Consider the following 27,644-nt stretch of genomic DNA (forward strand, 5'->3'; position numbering starts at 1 on the left):
AGTTGTCATGTTTATGTACTGTTCCTATTTTCTCAATATTAAGGGGTTATTTCCATTATGTTAGACATGTCACCAAGATCTCAACAGTCTAAAATCAATTTATGTTCCTCTGAGAGACAGAGCACTGTCACAGGGAAAAAAAATTACCTATTCAGAGTTTCTCTTGATTTTCATTGTAATACATTCATTTAGTACCTATCACTTCCCAACTATCTTGTCATTTTTTAGTGTTCTGTTCATTAACTTTTTTAAGTACTACGCAGGACTATGTGTGACCAGCACACAATTTAAATATCATAAAATTTATATCAATACTGTGCCTCTCTCAACTGGACTTAAGGACACAGGCCTTCTTTATGTTAATTGCTCATCTCCATTCAGGAAGTCAGGAAAATGTGACATTTTTCAACCTTTTTTTGCAAGCCAGGTCCTCTTTCTTCAATTTATCATGCTTTGTACTCTTTAGTGTTCTGTACTGCATTAGTATCATTCCCATCAATCATTATTTCTCTCATTTTTTTTCTTTCAGGCTCCTATGGTCTCATGCTAAATCTTCTGAACTTCATATAATTTTAACCATTACCATTTAGATCACTGAAAAGCTTTTACTAATTCAGCTTTGTTCTTCTTGATAAGTAAGTTGAATATGAGAATGACCTCCTTATGGGGAACATGAAAGCAAAGAGGTTTATCTCTACTAGGTACATGTCAAATCTTTAGCAATGCAAAGCAAAGGAAGTTTGAACCTAAAGGTTCAAGCAGGGAAATGCAGGCTTAGTAATTCATTGTTCACAGTTTTATTACTTCATGGACATTGGCCTTCTACTAACATCCCTTGCCAAATATTCTGCTTTCCTGCACTAAAGGATATACTTCCACAGCTAAGACTCAACCATGTAAAACCTGAATCTTGTGATGTTTTGTTTCTTCTGTTAGTCTTCTCTCTCACAGTCTCCCACTGTTTGTCAGTCTTTCTCTTCTGCTTGAATCCCTGTAACTAGGAATAAACTGGTCTGTTAAGCTGGTGTGAAAGAAATTGAAAAGAAATTATTACTTTGAATAACATTTGGATCCAAAGAATGAAATAAGCATGCTGGTGCTTATTCCAGCTTCCACCACCTTGGCCAAGTGGAATGATTACCTTTTCATGATGTTGCCTTTGAGTGTTTATAGTTCTGCCATGTGGTATGAAAATGAGCCAATTATTGTTAACACACCTGAGCTCCTGACACTTCCCATTGTAATAGAATTCAAAGGCAAATCAATAAAATTCAGAACCATGCTGACAGCTTAATGCATATTAAACATAAAATTCTGAAGTTACTACAGTGTAATTTAATAATGACAGAAAGGTAGGCAGGTGAAACCAGGAGGTTCTCCAGTCTCTGTATGTATATTATTAAATATAACTTGTTGATTTATGATGAACTTCTGTCCAGTGCTCCCAAGCCTCAGGGAAATCATTAGGAGTGAGACTCAGCTCACTAGCAGACATTCAGGACCATGTGAGATGCATTGTGTATCAAGAAATCTTCACTGGAGTGGCATAGTGGGACATTCAAGATTGGCCAGAATGACAACTGAAGCTCTAAAGTCTCCCATAGATTCTGTGTTATATCTGCCATAGGGTTTTCTACCTTGTATTTTACCTCATCTTCCAGCTATAGGTCCTTTGTCACAGCTGGCAACACCATGAGGATATATATATCCCAACCCAAAAAAAAACACTAGATTGTGATGCAGCTGAGTTGATAGCTGGAAAACAATTGAGTACAAACAAGAGAGTTCGGACAGTTTTCCAGCTAAAATCTTTCTAGACTCAGTTCTCAGCTTTCTACCTCAGTTGCATGGTTCACCGCTACTGCCAATGTGCTGTTTTTCTGCCTCTCATTAGAGTGGAGTATTGCATTGCAAAGTTTCCCATTCAGAAATAGTCATGGGCACCAAGGACATATATTGGCTTTTATTCTTTTAGTAAGGATTTTTTTGGTCACTATTCCAGGGATAAGATTAGCTGGTTTTCAAATCAAGATCAGGGCACAGAGGGAGAAATCCTGGGAACAAAGAGGAGAAGTCTGTTAGAGTTCAGGAGCAGTCACCTAAGGAAGCAGGTAGCTGAGAGACAGCATGGATGAAATGAATTCAGAAGAGGAGGAACTGGCAGCATAGATATCAATATATCTATATCTATAAATATCTGATGACCCCTTTCATCTATGGCTTAATACAAAGCTTACAAATAAGTGAAGGAATGGATTTATTATTGCATATTTTCCCCCACACTTGCTGAAGACTTGTGAATGCGTTTTCATGAAAAGGACTTTAGGACACTGTGTACAAACAACTTATGCTTCATCTACAGTTTAACAAAAAATACTGGGAACGTGCCTTGGCCTTCATCAAAGTGACATGCCATAATGTAAACTGAGATTTCTCTAATGTGCTTACAAAGTATAAAAGCTTATATGAGAGCAGATCCTAAACACTGGCTTAGCTAGTCAGACTTTCTGGCTGCGAGAGTTCTGAAAATATGATGCAGTATTCCTTAAAAGTTAGTTTTGAAGCTTAAATTAGCTTTCAGTAAAGCCAGGCTGAGTTGTCAGACATGTACTTAGCAAGCATACAGAGTCTTTATGGGAATGGCAACACTTGCAGGCCCTTCTAGAAGCAACAGTTATGAGCTGTCAGGACTCTGAAGACTCAATTTGTGTTCTAAATTATGTTGCTGATTTGGTGTGTGTGTGACATATACCAGTCTTTTCCCCTTGCTGTGCCTGCTCTGCTCAGGGGGAGTTGTGTGCAACAATATGTTTACCCAAGATGGTACATGACTTGCATTACTAGCTCTTGCTGTATTAGAGCAGTTCTAGTATAGATTGTAACCCCTAGTCTGAATACATAAACTACTGACACTGATTTTAGCAGCAGTCATTGGGCAACACACATGAACAAAACTGGAGATTCTTCAGGGAAAATTTCCTTCTGACAAACAAAAGGCTCTTTTTCTGTCTGTACAGAAAAATAACCCTGACCTTTTCCAGGTGTTGGTAGAGTTCACAACCTTTGAGCAAACTGAGATCTCTTTCTCCACTCATCATGTGTTTGTTCCTGGGCATGAAGGCTTTTGCTAATTGGGTTAGTGTTTACTTAAAATACATATTATAGACCTCAGTTTATCCAGTACTACTTGCAATTGGAAAACATAAACCAGGCTATGGACCTAAGGATTTGAACTTTTACTACTAACTTCTTAAATAAAAGGCAAGAGATGAGGGTCTTTCTCCATTCTATATCTTTTTTTACTCGTCAAGTTGTCAGAGTAGAAGCTCTTCTGAGTTGCACTGCAGCAGCATTTTCTCTGTTCTGAGTCATAGTTGTCCTTCAGATAATAGGGCTTGCTATCAACAAGGAAATAAATCTTCAGCATTGTATCGCTGTTCTGGTAACAGGTGCCAGAAAAGAGAAGAAAGTTCACATAAAAGTGTCACCCAGTGAGACATTTTATACTTGTTTAGTATCAAACTTTGTCTGTGGAACATAATTTACTCTTGTTAACCACATTCAAAGCTACTTGCTCCAAAAATCTATTTCTTATTTCCAGAAATTCTTGCAGAGATTTGTATTATTTTTCCCAACTCTGGTACATTTAAGCATCAAAACCTGTCACTGACAATGTTGCGTTTGCCTCTGCACTAATTTTTCCATGATCCAGAATTTCTCTGCTTCACATTCAGATTAATCAGAAGGAGATGGTATTTAGTTTGTTGGGATTTTACTAGTTTCATAAATTATTTTAAATCTCTGACTGATAAGCAATTCACAGTGCTGTAGCAGCCAAGCAAAATAAATAGCTCTATGTCCATTAGAATGTAAATTAACTCATTACTATGCTAGCTTCTGACCTTTTCTGATGGCTGAATGCTTGCTAACTCTTTACTATTCATGAAAGTGAAAACTTAATGGTACCTTGAGATTCTTTAGTCTATTTTTAGAGGAAATTGTTACAGACACAGGTGACCAGTGAGAGTCCCAGCTTGAACATCAAGTACTTCTGTCATTCGTGACTTTGAATAGTTATCCTTTTTCTCATTATTTGTGAAGATCTGAATATTATTGAAAAAACATTCCTAGTTCAGTGAAACTTCATGAACTGAACAAAAAAATGCTACTTTGTATAAAAAGCTGAATATTGATTTAGTACCTGATCTCACAGTCAGTTAAGCTTTTGTATCAGTTCTATAGACTTAGAATCATAGAGCCATTTATGTTGGAAAATACCTTTAAGATCGTAAGTCCCACTGCTAAGCCAGTACTGCCAAGTCCAACACTAAACCATGTCCCTAAGAGCCACATCTACACGTCTTTTAAACACCTCCAGAGTGGTGACTCCATCACTTCCCTGGGCAGCCCCTTCCAGTGCTTGACAACCCTTGCGGCAAAGAAATTTTTGCTAATATTCAAACTAAACCTCACCTGGTGCAACTGGAGGCCATTTCCTCTTGTCTTGTTACTTGGGAGAAGAGGCCAACCCCCACCTCACTACAACCTCCTGTCAGGCAGTTGTAGAGAGCGGTAACTTCCCCCCTGAGCCTCCTCTTACCCAGTTTCTCAGTTCCCTCAGGCGCTCTCATCACACTTGTGCTCCAGACCCTTCATCAGCTTTGTTGCCCTTCTCTGGACCTGCTCCAGCACCTCAATATCTTATTTTTAGTGAGGGGCCCAGAACTGAGCACAGGATTTGAGGTACAGCCTCACCAGTGCTGAGTACAGGGGGATGGTCACTGCCCTGGCACTGCTGGCCACACTTGGTGATACAGGCCAGGATGCTGTTGGCCTTCTTGGCCCCCTGGGCACACAGTGGCTCATGTTCATCTGGCTGATTACCTGCACACCAGGACCTTTTCTTACAAGCAGCTTTCCACCCACTCTTCCCCAAGGCTGTAGCGTTGCCTGGGGTTGTTGTGGCCCAAGTGCAGGACCCAGCGCTGAGCCTTGTTGAACCTCATACCACTCTCCACAGCCCATTGATCCAGCCTGTCCGGATCTCTCTGCAGAGGTTCCTACCCTCAAGCAGATCAACGCTCCTGCCCAACTCGATGTTGTCAGCAGACTTACTGAGGGTGCCTCGATGCCCTCATCCAGATCAGTGATAAAGATTATAAACAGAACCGACCCCAGTACTGAGGCTGGGGAACACCACTTGTGACCAGCCAGCAGCTGGATTGAACTCCATTTGTCACCATTCTTTGGGCCTGGCCATCCAGACAAGTTTTAACCCAGTGAGGAGTACACCCCTCCAAGACATGAGCAGCCAGTTTCTCCAGGACAATGCTTTGGGAAATGGTGTCCAAGGCTTTACTAAATTCTAAGTAGACAGCATCCACAGCCTTTCCTTCATCCACTAAGCAGGTCATCTTGTCATAGAAGGAGATCAGGTTAATCAAGCAGGACCTGTCTTTCATAAAGCCATGCTGACTGGGCCTGATCACCTGGTTGTCCCCTGTGGGCTGTGTGATGGCATTTGAGATGATCTGCTCTATAACCTTCACCAACACTGAGGTCAGACTGACAGGCCTGTAGTTGTCCAGATACTCCTTTGAGCCCTTCTTGCAGCTGAGTGCCACATTTGATAACTTCCAGTCAACTGGGACCGACCTCCCTGATGAATGATTGAAAGTGGCTCAGCGAGTACTTCTACCAGCTCCCTTAGTACCCGTGCATGGATCTCATATGGCCCTGTAGACTTGTGTGTGTCTAAGTGGTGTAGCAGGGCATTGACTATTTTCCCTTGGATTATGGGGGCTTCATTCTGCTCCCTGTCCTTGTCTTCCAGCTCAGGAGGCTGGGTACCCCAAGAACAACTGGAGTTACTGTTAAAGACTAGGCAAAGGAAGCATTAAGTACCTCAGCCTGTTTCTCATCCCATCCTTTGTCCCTATTTTTCCTTCCACATCCAATAAAGGATGGAAATTCTCCTTTGTGGCTAATGTTTTTATGGAAAATTTTTAATTGTCTTTTATGGCAGTAGCCAGATTAAGTTCTATAACCAGCCTTCCGTCTCAGTGCAGTACAGTGCTACATCAGTTACTTGCCAAGCTGTCAGTATGTATCCTACTGCAAGAGAACTGACTCTTGAGTCTAACCATATGTATTGCCACGGGCCTGATCAAACATGATGGCTCATTAATCTCACTCTGATGTGGCATGTGTTGATTTTTGACCCATTGCATCGGGTGCCATTCCAACCAAAGACCAAATGGATCCTCCACAGCATGGCACCATCACTCTGAAGGACAGCTGACAACAGGAGTAGCTAACTATACTTGAAGAACTAGAGCTCCCAGTCTTCTACAGCTACTCTTTATCTCAAGGTAAATCAACTTTTTATTGTTGCTGGAATAAGAGCTCAATACTTAAAGCTGTTTGAAAAAGGCAGACCTTTGAAAAATGCTACATGGTAATCATTGACTTTATTAGAAATGGAACTACTAATTTCCAATCCCTATGTATCACATGACCAATTCAAACTTTTTATCACCTCCTTGCTTTCATAAGTATTATTTCTATCTATTTAAAATCTTTATTTCCTTTAAGATTTTCTTTACTACAGTATATAAATTAATTGAATTTATTTGTTCTCATCATTTAGGTTTGTTTTCCTGAAAAGGGGAAAATATTTGAAGAATAATTTAATTAATGCTACATATTTTTTCTATGTATGCAACAACAATAATAACAAAACCCCTACATTATCTCTTCCACCAGTATTTTTGGAATTTAGCTAAAGGACATTTTGCATCTTAATGAGTGAGCTCAATTGTAGTTTGAGTTCTGTACACCTAATACAATCAGCATAGCTCAAAAGAAGGTAATCATACAGAAGAAAAAGCCAGATATAAACTGAATGGCAAGAAGCAGTTCTATACATCCTGCTAACAATGTACACCATGGGCCTAAACTCTCAGAGAAGTTCTCCACTATCACATCCATTTGAAGTTAATGGGTGTTTGACACCCCTGGAACTGAGGCCCCAGTATAAGCAACTGATAGACATCTCAAAGATCCCAGTAAGAGAAAGAAAAAGCATAGTACATTTATCAGTAACTTTTCTGGAAAGGAAAACTTTTGCTGAAGTGAAGTGTTGTCACATGGACATTGATAAGATGCCCATGGAGTCACTTAATGCTCTGGGAGTGCTCATCAGCCATCTGTTCATTGACTTCCAAGCATCTACGTGAGAAAGGTCTGTGCATTGCTTGGGATAGCTTTGTTCAGGAAGCCATATGCAACAAGGCTTTTATAGCACCCAAGAAGCCCAGCGAAAGCTAATGGGCAAAGCACTTGCTGTACTGTCAGTGTGACAAGTGATGTGGAGGCAGTTGAGTTGCCCTGAACATTAGATTAAAAGGCTGTATCTTTGATGCAGTTGAGTTCCTCCCTGCAGCACTACCACACGCTGTCACTGCAGAAATCACACTGTTCCCGGGCTTCAGTTTAATTATACAAACACATCTGCCACAGAGGGGAACATCATTAAAGTTCCTGTGGTTTAGCAATACTTATGTGAACTACTTGTAATTTCACAGGTCTTAAGAACTTTTTCAGGAATCAATACAAAAGAGAAGAAGGGAAATGGAAATGTAGCAAAAAGCATCCACATGGCAGCAGATCGATAACCAAAGGCTGGTTTTGAATTATTGATATTATGGAATGCACCAAATTCAGAATTTTCACTGAGAAAAGCTGCTTTTAAAAACTTAAACCTTCCAATAATAAATACTGCCTTAAGTGTAAGAAATATGAAATCATTAAGCATAATTTATGGTAAAAGCATGGTTAAATTTGCATATAGAAAGGAACAGATAAAATGAGTGTGATATGATTTATCTTTTATTATAGGATGTCTTCATCGAAAAGGAGAAGTACAATAAACTGAAGCTGGAATTTGCCTTGATCTGAAAAAAAGAAAATTTTTTTCCCCAAATAAATTTGAGTGCAAAATCTGTTTTTTTCTTATTGGTGTTAAGTTACAACATAGAAACCATCACAGCTCTGATTTCCAGGGAAGCTCATTTTCAAAGGTGGTAAATGTAATTTAAAACACAATGTAAAAATAATTTTTCTAACACTGCTGTATAAGGAAATGTAATTCTGATTTTTAAAAAGCATATGGTTGTTACTGTACCTCAGCTTATTGCATGTGTATATCATATTCTCAGCTACTCAGGTTATTACAGAAGACATCACAAGTTCGACAGAACAGGTTGGGAGTTTGGAGAGGGAAAAGTGGAAATCTGGAAGCAGGATATTGAAGTTATAAGAGCTTATCCAGTATGTGTGTCTAGTTAGATGTGAGATGATTGGAAACTTGAGCAGTATCAGTACTGTGTTAGTACTTGTCAGAAGTTGAAAGCTGCACTGCTTGGAGAGCAATTTTAGTCTTGCCTCTAAATCAATACTGAATTGATGCTAGTTTGCTGGCAGCTGTCATTCAGGTGGCATCCCACTGTCTCTGGTGAATACTCACAGCATGTTATGAACCAATGCCAGAAAGTCAAGGGAAAATACAGAGTTGTGAAGTGGGGTCAAACTAAGGGAAAGTCCACTGCTTCTCTTTGCCAGCTGTAGATGTGGTTGCCAATGGCAAACATTGTTGAGTAGTCACTAAATGCACATTATTAAGATATATTCTTTGGGTGAGCTTCCAAGCCTCAGTTTTCTACATCTAGAGGATTTGGGCCCATACTTATGCAGAACAATATTTAAAGGTGAAAGTTTAAAGGGAGCATGCAGAATACACAGAAAAGTGCATTTTGCTTTTCTGCTTTTTCATGTGAAGTTTCTGTTACACTTATAATGTACTACATGTACGTTATACTCTTAAGTTCTTGAATTTGCAGCAACAGTTGTGTGTATTTAAATACCAGTGATAATTCTGGACATGTTTGGTTCACAGTAATTATCCATAACCAGTCTCATAATAACCCGTAATGTCCTACATTGTCTAAAGGTGTGTTTGTTTAGTTTGGGAAAAAGGATGTTTAGTTCAGCTGAGAATACTATAGTTACATGAGGCACCATTAAAATTGCCATGAAATACATGAAAGGTATAAGATTGGTTTTGCTTAATGGAACTAGGCCTTCATGTATTTAGTCTAGCACCTAGTCTTTAACATAGGTGAGAGACCATCTTATCTTATATGAAAGTCTTGATCTAATAACTGAATTTAAATCTGAAGAATGGATTTTAATATTAGTTCCAAAGTTTGTTACCTTCAGATATTTTAGTTTCTATCATACTTTTGTGCACACGTGGATATCCAATACTTTTTTTTTAAATCTTGATTTGGATCTTCTGCTTCTGTGGCATCCTATATTCATTAGTGTTCTTAACATAATTTCATGCTGTGTGAATAAATATTGCCTTTTATTTGTTTTGAGTGTAGATGTGGTCATTTGTATATTGCAGTCTGTGCCCACAGCCTCCAAGCTAAATAGAGGTCTATATTCTCCTTATTTGGGAAAATAATTGATTATTTCATTTCTTGTTAGTTGAGGGGATTTTACTTGATGTATATTTCATTATTTATTTGATTCATAAATGCTACATTTTTAATTGATGGTAAAACATATTTTTAGGTGAAGACAATAAATAAATAGGAAAAAATGACCTTGCAGTTTGATCTGGAATAATTTTTACTGACTGTAAGTTATGGGAGATGCACCAGTTCCAATGGGGAGGGAGTGCTACCTCTCACGATGTTTTCTGAACACCAAATCAGAGTAATAGTTGATCTGAGATACTTTTCAGCAAACCTCTTTGCAAGTTTCAAGTCTTATCTTTAGCTCCGAGGCAAAAAATGCTTTTTAACTTCCACTCTTATTATAGCAGGTAATAAAAAGGTAGCCATCTGCCATCCAAAATGTTGTTAAATAAGTTTCCATTACAGAATCTTTAATATGAAGGTGATGTACAAGCCAGGCCTATACAGGATGCTTGAATTTGAAGGTGGAAAGAAATCTATCTACTTGATAATATAGCAGTTTCTATCCCAACACTGTAGAGTCAGTAAACATAAACCTTTCAGGGTTACTTCTCCCCATGTACTTTTTGTTTGTAAGCACTATCAGGTTATACATCAGCATTATAAAACAGCCAGTGTTTCTCTGAAAATGGCTCAAGCTCTTTTTCTGTGACAGATTTTTTTAGTCTAAATGAGTTGGCAGGAAAAAATTGCCTCATTATCACAGAATTCTAGGAAATTTAAATACTGTGTACAGATACAATTCCTTTTGTGATTTGTCTGTGGAAATGTAATTTCCCTAGTGTTCCCATGACTTTTTTTCCTAGACTCACCTTCGAAAAAGAAATAATAAAGTCAGTTTAATCCATCTTTTACAGTTTAATTAAATTTTTGACTGAAAGAGTAGTCTTTGTATTAGATGTCTCAGTTTAAACCCCATTTCTGTTTCTGACAAAACAAATGAACTCTTTGTTACGGGCTTTTAATCTTACTTAGGAAGGTCCAGAGACTTTTATTTTTTTACCTAGTATTAAACCGAAAATGAGTTTTTTAATGATAGCTATGCTGAAAGCTGCTATTTTTAAAAATGTGACCAAATATCCTTTGAAATGCTTCTTTAACTTGGTATTTTGTAAGGTTTTTAACATCATGCTGCATAAGAACAGTGTTTACAATTAATATTTCAAATTATCTCCTTTTATGAAATGGCCATATCTGGAGTTTTAAACAATTATAAGCTACAGTAACTGAAATTCATGAAAGTCACTAAAGCAAGCTATCAGTCAGAAATAAAGGAGATAACTAGTTGTGTTGAAGAGGTAGTCAGGTCTGACCACTTGACCAAAAAAACAGGATGGTCAAAACACGCAATCCTCCCAAGAACTGGCTACCTTATCTACACTGATAAGCCAGTTATTTTTCTTCAGGCTTTTCTGCTAAAAAAAAAATCTCTTGTATTATTAGGTTTTGTTGATGGGATGTTCTGAATTGCTTCTTCTTAAAGGTGCGACTGCATTTGACACATCGATACCAGGTCATTTTGTGTCTTATCCAATGTCCACCAAGACGTTTGGAAGTCCTTTTGCTTAGTTCTTTTAATTTTAACCTAATCCCATGCTGTTTGTAAAGTATGGCAATGATCTCAATAGCTCCAGCTGCATATATATATATATTCATATATATATATACACACATATATGTTTTCTTAGAAATTTTTCCTCATGTTTTGTGTTTTCACCCCTTGTGTGTAGAGAATTTTCATAGATATCAATATTATCTACAGACTTGAATGAGAACAGGGGCATAGATACCACTTAGTCTCACACTTTTATGCATCAGAAAAAATCTACTAATGTTATTTTTTGTTTATTTCAGGTTTCTTTTCTCCATGGAAAACTCCAAAGCCTGTAAGTTCCTTTTCAAAATTATACACATTGAGTTTATGAGTACCATTCAAAGCAAAATTATGTAGACTTTCATCTAACCCTCCTGTTCCCAGCTCATCAGATGCCTCTCAGCAGTGCCCCAACTCCAGGTGAGACAGCATCAGGGGGGGGGCCTCACTAACAAGCTCTGCAGAGCCATTGGTTTGGAGTCTGCCAGCAGCAGTCTGGAGAAAGGAACATGTCAGTTTTAAGACGGATGTCAAGAATAAGAAATACAGTAGCTCAGAAATGAGGGTTCTGGAGGAGAAGGCAGCAGAAGGCCACAGCAATGGGTTCGGTTTAGTTGACTTTCTAGTTGGCGATCTCTTTAAAATGGACACCCTGCACTTTTTCTGGTTCACAGGCACCTTGAGCTTAACATCCTTAAAGTGACTGCTGTTCTTTCTTGCATTAGTAGATCTTGAGCTGGAAACAGTCACACTTCAAGTGAGAGCTTGGACTAGATACCTCACTGAGGTGCCTTCTAACCAACATTTCTGTGTTTCTATGATTTTAACATTAAATCTCAAGGTATGAAGATCTTTTCTACTGTAAAACTGTAAGCAGTTATGCCACATTATATAATATTTTGAAGTTGTGACAACATTAACAGTATAAAAAGAAATTGCAGGCTACTGTTTTCGGTTGTCTGTTTTATTTTGGTTTTTTTATAGTTTGGTTTTTCATTTAAAGACCTTAAAGTAGTGCTTATCTTTCATCAGAGGTGTGTAGAGCAAAAGAGCCCTGACTCTGCCTGAAGTCTTCTAAGAGCAATACGAATAACAATGGCAGTATGTTTTAAAGGATTTATAGATTGCTTATTTGGGAGTGAGGGGGATGAGGTGCATGTTGAATCTGGACAATTTCACATTATTTCATATAGGATCATGGCATGTTTATTGAATACAAAAATAATTTTTGTCGCCTGTCAAGTACAGATAGCAACTAATTAATTAGCTGATGCAACTCCATCAGATTGCTTCAGCTTGTGGTGGTTTCGATGTAAAAGGTTAGAGGATGGATGCAGTACATTTAAATAAGTATTGCATAAGGCTTTTTATTCATCTAAGTAGCAGGACACTTGTGAAAATAAATGACCATTAAGGTTCCTGTCTGACTGGGATGCTCTGGCCACACAGTGGAGAAGCACCCACCATTCTTTAAAGCAAAAAGGGGACCATGAGCCATTTGCTTGAAGAGAAGAGACAACCTTCTTTTCCTGAAACAGCGGCTCAGGGATAGTGTGCACTGCATCTCAGTGTGCTCAACATCCCAGGGTAACCTGGGCTGATGGATACTTTCTATAGTTTCTATGTATATAGTGCATATATCTATATCATAGGTAATACAGTTCGATTCGTACAAAATTAACTTGAGTGTCATCAAGCCATTATGCTGCCTGGTGCTCAATAACATGCTTACTTATTCCCAAGAGTGCTTTCATCTGTGAGCTAGTATTATGATAACTCACATTGCAAAACACTATGTGACTATTTACTAGTTAATCTGGGTTTGGGAGATATAATTCCCCTTGTGTTTATCTGTTCATGTAACTATTTATGGTAGCAGTATTACCCACAAGTAAGAATGTTTTACTCAGTTTTTAACTTCACACTTCACACAATTAGATATATGGGACCCAGTAGGGTTTTGCCAGTTGATCTTCAATTTTGTCCTTCCTCCAGGGAAAAGTTTGTTCATCAAAGATAATTATATGTTCCTTTCTCTTTTAAAGCCTTCTTTAAATATTTTAATGTTACTCAGTTTCACACTGAAAGAGGTAAGTGTTCTGTTTCTCTGGACTGTCCAAGAAATTAGAAAACTTTCACTTCTAGATAGACAGGGCCCCATATGTCTCTCTGCTTTCTAGCAGTGAGATAGATAGTTTGGTTTCAGTGACTTGTCCATTTTAGATTCCTCACTGAAGGTAAAACCTAAACATAATTCTCCATTTTCCTTGATCATAAGGAACTTGTACTGAGCTCAGTTCTCCTTTCCTAATTTAGACATAGGGGTCATAATCAGGTTTGTTTCTGGAGACCTTTGAATTTACATTTCCATGATACAGTGATATACTGCATATATGTTGACATATACCCGAGGAAATTCCTTTAGAGTCAGAAGAGCTATCAGAAGTAGCATTGTGACATACATGTGACTTGCCACATAGGTGATTTACCCAACATGGAGGATAAATTTATATTGATATAAAGGGTACCTGAAAGTACCCTAGGTACTTTCCTGTACCTAAGCTATTTTGATGACCACTGAGGTATCTCCATATGTCACTGTATTGCACAGGATCTATATACCTATAGTGTCCTCTTATATCACATCCCAATTGCTGTCTTTTGTATATGACCCAAAATAAATTTCTCTTTCTTGAACATCATTGGCAAATATTGAATATAGTGTTCCATATCTTTATTATAAGCACTTCATAGCACTAATACTTTTCTTTCTCAACTTAAATAACGTACCCAATGTGAACTAGTAGTGCTTGAGAGTCATCCTGTGATTGACTGAGATACCTACATCTTTTTTGCTCATTGTTTCTAGTGAAGCAGCCCTGCTTACTGCTGAAACTCTGACAGAAGCACAGCTTATTTATAATGCTACTCTGTATAAAGAATGAGGCCCTCAACAGCTTAAAACAGGAAATAGCCATATTCTGTTTATTTTGAACTACGAAGCTGAGAGTGTCAGATCACCTGTGGTGTGCAGAATGGTAGTTACTCAGCATGTTCACGAGGAAGACTCTAAGCCATCTGTAGTCCACATGCTTGGTATGGAAAAAGCCTGATCCTATTAATCATCAGAATAGAGAGCAAAGCCTACCTGCTGAGCCAAACACCTTCTGAAACTGAGGAACTAAAGGCAAATGATAATCACAGAATTTGTAGAGCAAGGTTGCTGTAAACTTGCAATCATCTTTGATAAGGCACTGCTGATATAAAACTAGAAGTCGTTGGTATTTAGTTACAGCTCAGTTTGTTTCCGAGAGTCATTTTTTGTATAATTAAGTGATTGTTGGTTTATGTGCAAGACCACACTCTTCTGGAGGCTTTACCATGCTTTGCTTCAGGAGGGGTCACAGGAAAAGCCAAGTATTTGTTTCCTGGGCTAACCATTTGTATTTTGTTTAACTTAGCTGCTTCAAATATATTTGCTAATGCAATTTAATTAGTAGGCAACTCCTTCAAAAAGAAAAATTTAGATCCCCGAGTCTTCTTTGGCACAGTCTATCATATTGTCTCCTTTCTAGCTTCATGTACTTGTGAGACCACTAAGGACAGTCTTGGAGAAAACATGGATTGAGGTGGCTTTCATGCCACATGTACTTTTCATGTACACTACTGTGTAATTCTCACCTGTAGATGGTCTGGAAGTGTTGGAAGGCTTATCCTGTGCTTGGGATTTTGGTTGGATGATGCCAATATAATGTTTTTGTACTTTATCATTGAACATTTGACTATCACTAGATGCTCAAATACCTGCTGTAGTAAATTTCCCTTTGTTTTGTTTTGCCGTTTTTCCTCACCTTCAAGTGAAGCTGTAAATTCTGCTCACAGTTACAGTAATCTTCTCCTTGAGCAAATAGCTATTTTCATGCATTCTCAAAACATGCAACATTAAGATCATTCAGTTGGTACACAGTCTGACCACTTCTTTGTTAGGTGCTACTTTCAGTTATGGATTTTAATGAACCTGATTATTGTATCTTCACAGACCCACAGAGTCCATCTTTAGCAGAATAGCTTCTAATAGCTCAGCACATTCTGTGAGAGGCACTCAAAATGCTTCAGAGGTAATGCTGGGCCCTAATCCACATGGGATCATATTATCCAAGAAAGATCATGTCTTCCCACAAGCAACAAATTAATAAGTAAATTTAACCAAGTCATCTTATGAACAGCACAGCACACACCTGTCATCACAAAAGGCACCAAACAGATTTGCTAATTTTACAAAACACATCTTCAATTGAAATCACTGCTTTTGGTCTCCTTGTAGAAATCACAGTTTTTGCAAAACTTCATCTTTATTCTCTGTGTGGTTTTATTCCAGATGATGGAACGATGGGAAAATCAAGGCAGTCCTCAAACAAGCCTTTCTGCTCCAGCTATGCCACAGAATATTCCCTACCCACCTGCTCTTCACAGGAGTTCATTTCCTGATTCAACAGAGGCCTTTGATCCACGAAAACCTGACCCATATGAGCTGTATGAGAAATCAAGAGCTATTTATGAAAGTAGGCGTAAGTGAAAACTCTGTTCACTGTTGACCATTTAATATTTTAAGCTTTACCTATGAATATGTCACTGATGACATAATTTTCTGTAATTAACTTTTGTAATCTAAAGAAAGCAATTACAGTCACAGCTAATAGAGGCCATTATAAATTATTCAAAAACTCTACACTTGTGTATTTTCCTAGATCTTGCCTAGATTCTGAAGTTTGACTTTCATAGGAGTTTTTTCCCTTATATTTTTGCCCTCCTCATTTTGACTTAAATCCTTAGTGAAGAACCATATATGTGCCAGCACAGTTTGGTGTGCTAGTTTTCTTCATAGTTAATCCATAGGTTGTGAATTTATCAACAAAAAATCCTTTCACTTACTTCCACTTTAAAGTGAAATTGATTAAAGAAATGTAAAATTTGTCTGTTTTTACAAAAATCATTGTGACAAGTTTTTGCATTGTCTTTGGTAGAAAGAAACCCACAGCACTAAGTACTATTTGAAGATCTACACAAAACAGGACTGAGTCATCAAGAGTCCTATCTTGATTTTATTTCTCATGCTTCTGGGGGGATATACCACAAAAATATGCACTTTCCATTCAGCAGAGTCAGAATCATCTTCTGTAATTGAAGCCATCAAGCCAAGAGTGGAAAAGTGCAGATTATAGGCTTCCTGCATTAAAAAAAAAATCTTTGTAAAACAGTGAAGTTATATATGCCATATATATATATATATATATATATATATGGGATGCATCTTTATACTCCCTCTTCTCTTGATCCCCAGTATGAAGAGTTCTATATTTACAGAATCACCCTAAATATTAATGAAAGCAAATAGGCTAAATCAGTGTTTGCCCTTCATAAACCTGTGAGAAGATAGATCTGATGTCAGCTACAAAGATTGGCTTATACCCCAAAAGATGATATAGTACACCCAAAGATCTATTATGCCATTCAATAAAAGAATTAAGAGATTCATTATTATTCATGGGTGCCTTCTATGAGATTTCTGCATACCTGCTTGCCCGGTGTGAACTCCAAACTTTTACTGATACAGTCTGCTATGTAGAGGAGCATATACTACACCAGGGGAAGAGCTGATAACTTGTAGGATGGAGTTCTGTTAAAGCCTGTGTTTAAATGATTTAATTGGATTTGAGTTCTGTCCAAGAGGCAACTGGGTATTGTATACAAGCCTTTTTCATCCAACTACCTAGACAAAATAAGAATTGAAAATCCAGAAGCTGCTATGCCCAAACCCAGAAAGTGAGGAATGAAAAACAAGACTGCAGTAAGCACTCCTCCCAGATTTCCAGCGCTCTCCTGATTTTCCAGCTAATCCCGAAAGCTTTAATTTGTTCTCTTCTGATGCTTTGCACCCTTTGGTTCTGATGCTTTGTACCCTTTGAACATTTTCTCTACACCTTGATTCCATAGTTTCCAATCAGATCTCTTCTGCATTCATTCATATCCCTTGGTCATAAATAACTGCCTCCAAACATCTCTATTCTCCCTGACATTTTTGTTTCATGAATGCCATAAACACACATTTCAGCAAATTCAATTTGTCAACACTTTGATTGCTTTTATTCTTTACATAGTGCTAGTGTTTCCTGAAGAGAGAAACAACAGGCAGGAAATCCATTATTGAGTCAAGAAATTGTCATCTAGATTGAGCATGTAAGAGGGAAAGTTTCAAGATAATACACACTTAGTTTCCTACCATATGGCTGTGTCAGGTTGGTATCTTCGGTAAAGACATACACTAAAAGTACACAGGAGAAGTTCAGTTACTTTGAGGGGTTTTATAAGTACTTCTTATCTCGAAATTTGCCTTATCTCTTGGCAATACCAGAAGAAAAAGAAGGTTCATCTTCTAAAAATAGTGCAAAAAAAGTGAACAGTCATGACCTGGAAAACTCAGAAAGAAAGAGATCCTGCTTGAGTTTTGTTTTTCTCACAGTGAGACTCTATTACTAAACAGTTCATTTTCATACTGCTATAGCTCTGAATTTCTGCCGATTCTTTTATCAGAGGATCTCACTGAAGTCAGCACTCACCAGGACCTCATCAAAGCCTCCTGCTTCCCTATCAGGGGGTTGAGCAAGTTATGCATCACAGTGTAGTTCCATGAGGAGCACAAGTGATATGACTCAAAGCAGAGCAAGAACTAGACCCAAGGAGCTTCATTCACAAGCCTTTGCTCTGGCTGTTAGATATGCTCATCCCTACCTAATGAGAGCAAGAAAGGGACTTCAAGCACAAATTCTCTATGAAAAAAAGGATTGTTTTCATTCTACAGGAATGTTTTTCCACCTTAAGAACACGAAGGACCTGCATGACCCTGTGTTATATGGAGATTCCATTATTTAATGATCATATATGAATTACAAAGGACCATTGACTCCACACTTGAAACAGTTTTGTAGAGACAGTTCTGCTAGTACAGCTTGGAGACAAATCAAATCATGCATTAGTACAAAAGCAGAGTGCAACTCTTCTTTGTAAATCATAACTCCTTAGAAAATTGTTTGTCATGAATTAGCTGTTACCTGTCAGCTCTTACCTGTGAGCTGTCACCTGCCTCTGCCATCACCCATCAACTGTGCACAATAGTTCCAAGCAGCCGGAAAGGAGCATAAGGCTTTTCCAGCTGATGAAGACCACCACATCATCCAAAACAGTTGCCTAAAAGCAAAAGAAGAAAAATTGCTTTCTTCTTTCTTTGTCTTTCCTTTCTTGAGCTATGTCTCTCCATGTCTCTGCCTTTCTTTTCCATTTTCTTTTTTCTCTCTTCCCCTAGTTACCCCCATTTCTTGTCCCTGTTCAGGAGAACCTACCTAGCTTTCTGCTGTTACATTATTTTGCAGAACTCTGAAATGGAGGAGAAGACCTGCTCGCTAACTGGATACCCTTTCCTTTTTCCCTCCAATTATTAATTCTAGGCAAATCATTTAACTCCTTTTTCCTTATGAAAACTCTTAAGAGCATGACAGTGTGACTCTGATGATAATGATGTAACCTAGGTACAAAAGATAGAAAATGGATCAGATCAGGAATTTCCTAATAATGAAAAAAATTATAAAACTTGATATACACCAGTTGTTACAGCTGTAACTGGACCTATAAAGTTGTCACTGGGAGAACTCATTCTGAATTTAACATTTTTGCCTTTATAAATCCTCCTTATCCTCTTTTATATTTTCTGTTGAGCTCTGTTCATTGTAAAGACACAGTTTATAACAAACTGGCCAGAGGTCTGTGTAGGCAGACATTAGTCAAACAGGAGATGCAATGTTGTTGGGTATCATAATGACATTAATATTTCACTATTTACAAAATATGGAATAAAAATTTGGGGTTATAATCTGCCACAGAAAGCAGTAAAATATTTATATTTTTTTAGTAATTAGGTTAAATTTGTCCTTCAGTCAGTGTGGTACTCCAAGACTGGTGATGTGACACAGAAATGCCAGTAAGAATGAGATTAGACATTGATAAGCTTTCATTAAAAGTGAAATCTGAACAATTACAGTTCCACCTTTTACTGGAAGGATAAAGGTTTCTTCCTTCAAAATCTCCATTGTATTTTCTCCTCTGACCACTGTATCATGAATTCCCAAGTTCCTTTCAAATACATCAGTTGTCTTATGCGCTGTAATTTATTTTCTTTTTCTGTAGAGATTTAGACCAATTGGAAAAGAACCAGAAAGCAAAGTCAACCAACAGCTGTGAAAAATGTAAATAGCAAATGTATTAGCATAAGCTTTATTAGCCTTTATAAAATAAGGGTGTTTTCTTATGCAGACTTATGAATACCTTTCTTTAAGAGTCACAGACAAGCACTGAAATACATATTCACAGGCTACCTTTCCTCTGAAATATTACTGCAGGTATTCAGCAGAGCATCATTAAAGTATCAGCAATAAGAAAGATTTGTGAGACAGAATTATAGTGACTAATAATGTGTAACTTTGAAAATAACATCCTTGCAGAAAAATACTCAAGTTTCATAAATTTGATACGCATAGAACATAAAAAAATGTATATATAATAGTACATGTATAGATCTGAATGCATCATCTATGCATATGTCTGTGGCATAGTCTACAGCTATGCAGAATTTTCTTGTCAGCTATTGTTGGCTGAAGACCTACATAGTTACAAACTTGAAAAATTGAAGGAAATTTTCCACGTAATTGTTTACTGCAGTTGTTTCAGACAGGACATTCCTGACCAAAAACTTGCCTCTAACAATCTTTTACATTTTGCTCATCGCTTGTCTAAAACGATTCATATTTTGGTTTTGGTGCTTTGGAAGGATATAGACATATGTGTGCATATTTTTACATATATAGCACTATGATAGCATTAAATACATAGTATTCTGAAGTATTATACAAATATGAATATAAATAAATATAAATGTCAGGGGGAAGGGGTGTGGTAAGGGTTTGGGATTATAAATTCAGAAAAGTAGGTTCTAGTTTCAAATTTTCTTGGGATCAGTTTGCCATATCTGTCAATATTTCTATTCACAACTTACTTCCCTGTATATCAATAAGACATGCCTGACTTCACTTAGTAAATAAAAGAGTACTGGTAAATTTCTAGGTATTAATTATTGTTACCAAAGTACTCCTTATACTAGAGTATGACCAACTGAGTTATAGGAAGGTAATTTCTCAAAGTAATTTCTAAACAGTACAGGTTGTCATTTTCCTTGCAACTGTTGATACCCCATAAGCAACAGCATAGAGAAGGTCTAAAAACTTGTATTAGTAAATGAATATAACCTTTTTTTTTAATGAGAAATGATACATAACAAAAAGAGTGTAGATTTAGCAGACTAATGTCAAATAATATTGTACTTTTCAAGACTGCAGAAAGAGTTACTCGCCATGACAAAATGGATTTGTTGGTTATAAGAACTGACAGTGAAACCAAAAGCATTTTCAAATGGAATTATGAGAATATCATCATCACAGTACTGTGGATATAAAGTGATTTTGATTGCTTGGATTGCAAAGTAGGTCCTAAACGATCTATGCTAATATGAAGTGTCAGTTTTACAACTGATGGTGGTATTAAAGATACTGTATTCCTTTCTCTTGAACAGTTTACACTTTATTAAAAGGTATACAAATAGATTTTAATCTGCAAGTGGTACAGTGTACTTAAGAAGTCAAAGTAATGGTTTAAGAAAAATTAATTGTAAGCATCGAGTAATTGTTCACAGGTGCATGAGACCAATAGGAACTTCATTGCCTGTGTGCCACTTCAAACTGCTGCTTGCCCAGCTTTGGAAAGGACATTGCAGCAGGATCATATTCATTCTGTTCATCTGTAAGACTCCTATTTACCTGAAGCATGGGTAGGACTGGGATGCTGAAATATAAATGTTTCCCAGTGATAGCTTTCTTCCATTTAATTAGAATTCAACAAGGTATAATCCAGACAATAACTCAGTATATACAATGAATACTACCTTCCCTGTGTTTCAACAGCATAATTCTTCTTCCAGATACTACCAGCAACTCCACTGGTGCAAATAAGGATGCCCTTGTGCCATGCTGTAGGTGAACTGTGGACCTAGGGCTGTATCTTGACAGCAAAGAAGTCTGCTATTTTCACCACTGGTTTCATTGCGGTCAGGATTGTGTCCCAGGTCTTGTTTATTGTTTATTTGTTTTCACAAATATTTTGCAGCTTTCAGTTTCAAAACCAAGAGTGTAATATATCTTAGATTAAACATGAAGCCAGATGTGCAAGCATTTTACTGTTCTAACAGAAAAAGTAACCTTGCCTTTGCATTCCTCTGATTGGAAAGAACCTTGATGTATAGCAAGACTCTTGAAATGCACAGCTGCATCTTTGCTTTCCAGAGCACAAACAGTACTCCCCTTAGGGGAGATTTATTTCAGTTATAGTTATATAAAAGTAGCAGTTCAGAAGAAGGCTTTTTAGTTTTATGTTCTTGATTCTTGTATCTAAAAAAATTAATACAATGAATTTACCAAGTATTTTATTATACATTCAAACTCTACTTTGTAATTATTTCATTCCTATTTCCAATAAAGGACTACAACTATTCATGGCAACTGCAGAATTTCAACCAAAAAGGCTTTATATGGAGAATACATAAATCTTATGCCAACAATCTAGAACTTTGTGCACTTTGAATGTGTGTTCCTGATGGCAGTGTTGGGTAGGCTGGTCTCTTTGTCCTGGCCTCTCCAAACATGCCTTCAGCTGCCTCATTTCTTAAGAAGTGGAGACAGGAGGTTTAACATAGTAAGAGTTTAGAAAATGTCAAAATGAATTTAATAATAAGTAAATGGAAAGTTTTAAATCACCTTGTGTAAAGGTTAGTTTCCTATAAAAATAACTGACAGGTTTTTATAAAACAAAGCTTGCTAGATCTCAGTAATGTTGGTAAAATTACTGGATCAATCAGTTTATTTTTATCAGATAGAAGGCACCAGGACGTGCAAAATAGCATGCATTCTGCTTGACTGAGGACCACTTCCAGTTGTTCTTCCTATTCACTTGGAAGCTGCTGTTCTGCATGGTCTTTGAGCCCAGAACTATGTGAGTTTTGGAAAGAACTACCTATATCGCTGCATTTGACATAGGGAGACATTGCTGATAAAGTCCCTTCTTACATGTTAAATGTTCTTCCCAGATCTTTCTTCTTTTGAATTTTTCTACTAACAGTTTGTCTATGACATAAGCACAGCTATTTAGAGGTTCTATTCTAGTATTCAAAGTGCCAGTGACATCATTACAAATATCCTGTACTGCATAGACCCAGACTGCTGACAGCAGATTATTCCTAAAATGAGCACTGCTTTGCTGTAGTTACCAAAAAAAAATCATGTCTGCACTTAGGTTTATCTTTTGTATAATCATACATTTAAGAACTTTGAGGAGTGATTCTGCACCTTCAGCATAGCCCAGTTCCAAGTTTCATTCCTAAACTACAATGCAAACCAGTGCTAGATGCTGAATGGTTTAATACAAGATAATAATTAACACCATGAGATTATGTATGAAGTTCTCCATAACAAAGACAAGACACCTATTTGGGAGCAAAAGCCAGTTCAGACTTAATGAGATTAGCTTTAAATGGAGCTGCCTATTGACAGGCACTTCCGCTTCATAACAAACAATAGCTTACAAAAAAGATACTGCTAAATTACTTAAGATATATGGCTATCTTAACATAGCAAGTTGTTCCCTAGTTTGTCACAGTTTGAGCATGGTTGTGCTTTCACTTTGCTACTCCAGGCCAATTCTGGGGAATATTAGGTTGACTGCAAGCAGAAATGGAAACACAGGATGAAGCAATCTCACAGCAGCTCCAAAGAGTAATTCTAGCTGGATAACCAAGAGAAAAGGCTTGTGTCCTTTCAAACCTAAAAGTGTACTGAGCCTATCAAAATTTTATTGCTTTCTGTAGATTAAAGTAATTCTGTCTCTTTTAAGAGTTCCATTAAAATCTTGAAAGAATGTGAGTAAAAAAATCATTTCTCCAAGTTCACAGTGGAGCAGCATCAGTTTCAAAGTTTTTGGTTTTCAGGAGCTGTGCTGGTGCACTAATTTACATTTAGATAACACCTCTCATCTTGAAGGATCCCAAATCACTTTACAAAATCTTAAGGGTGTAAAGGAATTACCTCCTTTAACCACCAAAGTATAGATGTGCAGTGACCTATAAACTAAAAAACCAAAGCCCACATGATTCAACTCTTTAACACAGCCTATAAACACAGATACAATAGGAACACAAAATCCAAAGGGTTGTTCCCATCCAGTGGAATCCCTAGACTGTATTTTAGGTAAGCAGGGTAGCAGTCCCCTGAATTTGAGCAGGTCATGGCTGAGACGCCAAAAAAGGCATAAGACATTCAGTGGCTTCCATATCTATATCTGGGAAAATGTCTTTGCTCTAGAGCGTTAGTTCAGTATTGACTCAAGTGAACTATGAATTACTCAGCTGCTTCCGTTACAGTCCATGCTGCCTTTAGGAATCAGTCCATTCGAAGGCAAGTAGCTTTAGTCCAGACTCTTCCAAAGTGGTAAAGCAGCTGCCCACAGAGGAAATACTTTCTTCTCTTTTCTCTCACTTCTCTCACCACATCCACATATTTCCAGGAGGTTAAGACAAAACTGCTGTCCTCCAGTGCATTCTCTGTGTTCCTTCTGCCCTGAGCTATCTGCTTACAGCATTAAATCCACTTCTGTCTTCCTTCTCAGGAAGATATTATATACTCATATGTTGCATTACCATCCTACAGATGCTGATGTAACAGACCTTACCCCATTTATACCATGAAACGTGTGGTATGATGTTCTGTTTTAGAGTCACGTGAATGTGTTAGTAAAGGTGGTTTATTTACCTTTTTTGGTTTTGGTAAGCCAATGGAAATCTCATCTGGTTTGGGATGAGATAATAAAAGAGATAATAAACCAGAAAATCTTAGAACATTTCAAAATCAGCAAAGAAAGTGTGACTGAATTCAGCTATGGACTTGTTCCAGTTTCTTCGAATGCCAGCGAAGTAGTTGCATATGAAAACAAATCAGTTATTTTACTACATTTCATCTAGTAAAATGCAAATACTTTGAAACTACCTGCATTAAAAGTACTTTAAATGGGTTTACCTACATTTGCCTTCACTTGCCACCAGTTGTTGTTATTCACAACATGCATCCTTCTGGAAAATCTTGCTCTTCTTGATAATAAAAGTCATTTTACAATTGAATTGAATAAAAGCACTGGTAAATTCACCTAAATACAGCCATCAAACTTTCCCTTTCACTGTGCTTAAGTACAAATATTGTCACTAATTTTCACAATTTTGAAACGTTAACAATATTGCCTTCATCATAACTGATGTTATGTTAAAGGAACACTACCACCATCTTACCATCTGTTTCACTTTGCATAGAAATGTACCGGAATCTAGCAGGAATACATACATGTACCACCCAGGAAGTCAGGAAGGAGGGGAGGACAAAAAAATACGTGCAATAAAAAGTAGGAATTGCACTTCAGTAATTTGAAGCAGAGCTGAGAAATTGATGCTGCATCTTTAAATAACTTGAGAAATGTATTTCATCTTTAATTCCCCATTTTCCTATTCAGAGCAAGTGCTGCCCAGGACTGGTTTTCGAGCGGATTCCTCTGGCAAGTATTCTTCAGCCTTCATTGTTCTGTATATTAGTTGTCCTTCATTTTATGTTTTAGTTATTCTTTCTTTAATCATTTCTCTAGATAATGGCCAGTCATCACTGCCCGGTCACCATTTTATTTTTATGAGCTTTGTGGGGTTATAGAATGCTAACTCTAAATCTTTTCATAGTAGATCTACATTTTGAGCAAGGAAAAGTTTTTATTTTTCCTCAGCCAGTCTTTGTGTATGTTTCACAATGTTTTATGTGTACTTTCATACATTAGTGTTCACTCTAACTTAAAAATGCATCTCTATACCTCAGGCCCAAATCTAAGCTTAAGTGATATTTTTTGTAAAACTGAAATGAATTCTATCTAGGTTTGCAATAGAACTGATGTATTTTGCAGACCCGTACATTCCTTGCTCCCATTCTTATATCCTGTTGTGTAAAAACCTAAAAGAAAAAGCTTTCAAAAACAGATTTTTGGAGTGATTGAATCAACATCGGTCTTGTAAAGTGGCAATGGACTTGTTTAAAAAACAACAATATTTGATTTCCCGATGTTGTGAACTATTAAAACAAGAATCCCATTCAAAAAGGCTTTTTGACAATCCCATTAAAGTCTTTTCTAGTCCTGCACAGGTTGGACAGACATCTTTAAGTATGATACTGGGCCAGTTTTGCGTACTGCAGTAGAGTTTATATATTAAATAACTGTTAGCAAACAAATTCTTTTTTCTTTTTTTTTTTTTCCTTTGCTTTACTGATTTTCACACTGAAGTCTTTGTTTTCCAGCTTTTCCTCTCTATAAATATCAAGAGGAAGTACATATGTTTTTTAAAAAGCTGCTCACATTGGAAACCAGCATACCCATGACTGTTTTCAGGCTTTTCATGTCTTACAGGAGCATCTGAAACTCAGATTAACAGTTATCTTAGATTTGTTGCAATCACAATTCATAATTCATGATTTATATGGAACAAAAATCTTCACCTTCATCAGCAAATGAGTCCAAATAATTTTTTATTTTAGTGGGATATTTGAATACACCCAGAAAGATTGTAAAATTATTGCAACTGAGTTCTTCACTGTTAATTGCAATATAGAAGAGATTTAACAAAGAAAATTTTCTATCTCTACATTTACAGCATCATCCCAACTACCAGGTTTATCACTATAAAAATCACAACACTGCGGTACGGAAATGTAGCTGAGAGTTGATAATCACATCTTCACCTATGAGGTCTCACTATTTTTCAGTAACAATCTGTAGCACTACCTTTACATTCCCTGCCATGCAGGAACCAGAAAACTGGATTTCCCAATGCTCTTTATTGTCCTTGCTGTGCAGCAATGATCAGATCACAGCTTGTCCAATACCATTCTCAAATTCATGGGGGAGCCAGTTGGTTTTATCTCCTAGCAAAATGAATTGTTGTTTGGGGTTTTCATATCTTTTAGGCCAAATGATCAGTTAAGAAAGTTTTCCTTTACAAGAAAAGAAGCAGCGCAATACTGCTAACTATGAAAAAGACAAGGAAGTTACTAGCAGGCAAAGCTAAAGTTCTTTTTCTAATATAAATATGTAGAGAGACAAGGGAGAGCAGGCAACACTGTTATTCTTGCATAAGATACCCATATTATATGATCAGAAATACTGTCTTTAAATTGAAATTGTCCCTTCAGTGAAACTGGTAGGAGATGGGATGTTCAGGTGTATTAAGTTGACTGGAAGGATAAGCAAACTGTGCAAAAGACTACAGTAATTCAGCCTTGGCTCGACCCCCTTGTTTGCAAACCTATTCATTTCTTCTTACTTAGCGTGATCCACAAGGTGCTAATCTAGTTTATCAAGAGAAAAAAAAAGAAAACGCACATTTTCCGTAAAGCAGTGATATTAACCAAGAGCTTGTAGTATAATGCAAGGCACAGGAGCATAATTTTTGTGTAAGTATAGGTAATTTTCTTTGTATGATCAACTGAAAATCTGCTCCAGCAAAAAAGGACAAATTTTAGTTTATCTAAAAATCCTTTGTGGGGAAAAAAAAAAAGGACCACAATCTTAAAGAAAGATGAAATGTAGTCACTTACAAGGGTAAGAATACTTGATCAATATACTTTCAGGAATATTGAAACTGCTGCCACATAGTAGTAGGGGCTTCTAGTAAATCTACAAAGCATGAGGTCCTGTAGCAGAACTACATTGTAGTGAACAACTTACCCGTCCTACAGAAACAGAAGAGTGATCTCATCAGCAGCAAGTCTTTAGAACTTATTTTCAATTAAAGACTAACTGCTGACATGGAGATAAATTGAGACCTAATGCAAAAGGAGTTTGTTGATGCTGGACTAACCCGTTAACTGATTTTTCACACAAAACAAGCAGTGCATGCTTAATCAATCTAGACTTCAACTAGATGCTTTACAAAATGCCTGCTATAACTGAAGTACTTCCAGGTTAGCCTGGAGAAGACAGTGCTAAGCACAAGATGTAAAGAGGAATGGCTAAAAAGCAGATAAGCAGTTCTACTAAAAGAACAGTTTCTGAAGTGAAAGGGTAGTATTAGTGGAGAGCCTTGCAATAAGTCTTGCGTTACTTTCATGAGTGACCTAAGCATAAAAACCAAGGATGGAAATCAGGTCCACATTCAGACATGTAATTCACGTATATACAGTGTAGTTGTCTCCAGACCAATGGAGACCTGGTCAATGCAGCCAATGGTGTTGTAGCTTACCAAGCATGAAAGCTGAAACAACCAGTGGAGGAAA

At 37.2% G+C, this 27,644-nt stretch overlaps 1 protein-coding gene across 16 annotated transcripts in view; it reads left to right on the forward strand.

Annotated features, from left to right (window-relative positions):
* The window catches only part of MAGI2 (membrane associated guanylate kinase, WW and PDZ domain containing 2), a 747,917-nt gene that overhangs the window by 644,317 nt on the left and 75,956 nt on the right, over positions 1-27,644 (forward strand). For 10 of the 16 annotated variants that reach the window (XM_062631997.1, XM_062631996.1, XM_062631998.1 and 7 more), the window contains 3 exons: positions 11,400-11,431; positions 15,518-15,707; positions 24,847-24,885. In XM_062631997.1, coding sequence (XP_062487981.1) covers positions 11,400-11,431; positions 15,518-15,707; positions 24,847-24,885 — 261 coding nt within the window. The remainder of the gene's footprint in view (positions 1-11,399; positions 11,432-15,517; positions 15,708-24,846; positions 24,886-27,644) is intronic. The other 6 variants (XM_062631999.1, XM_062631989.1, XM_062631993.1 and 3 more) reach the window with 3 other exon arrangements.

The sequence above is a fragment of the Pezoporus occidentalis genome, unplaced genomic scaffold (assembly GCF_034315485.1).
Source record: "Pezoporus occidentalis ecotype Australia unplaced genomic scaffold, CSIRO_AGI_Poc_V1 ctg38, whole genome shotgun sequence".
Classification (NCBI taxonomy): domain Eukaryota; kingdom Metazoa; phylum Chordata; class Aves; order Psittaciformes; family Psittacidae; genus Pezoporus; species Pezoporus occidentalis.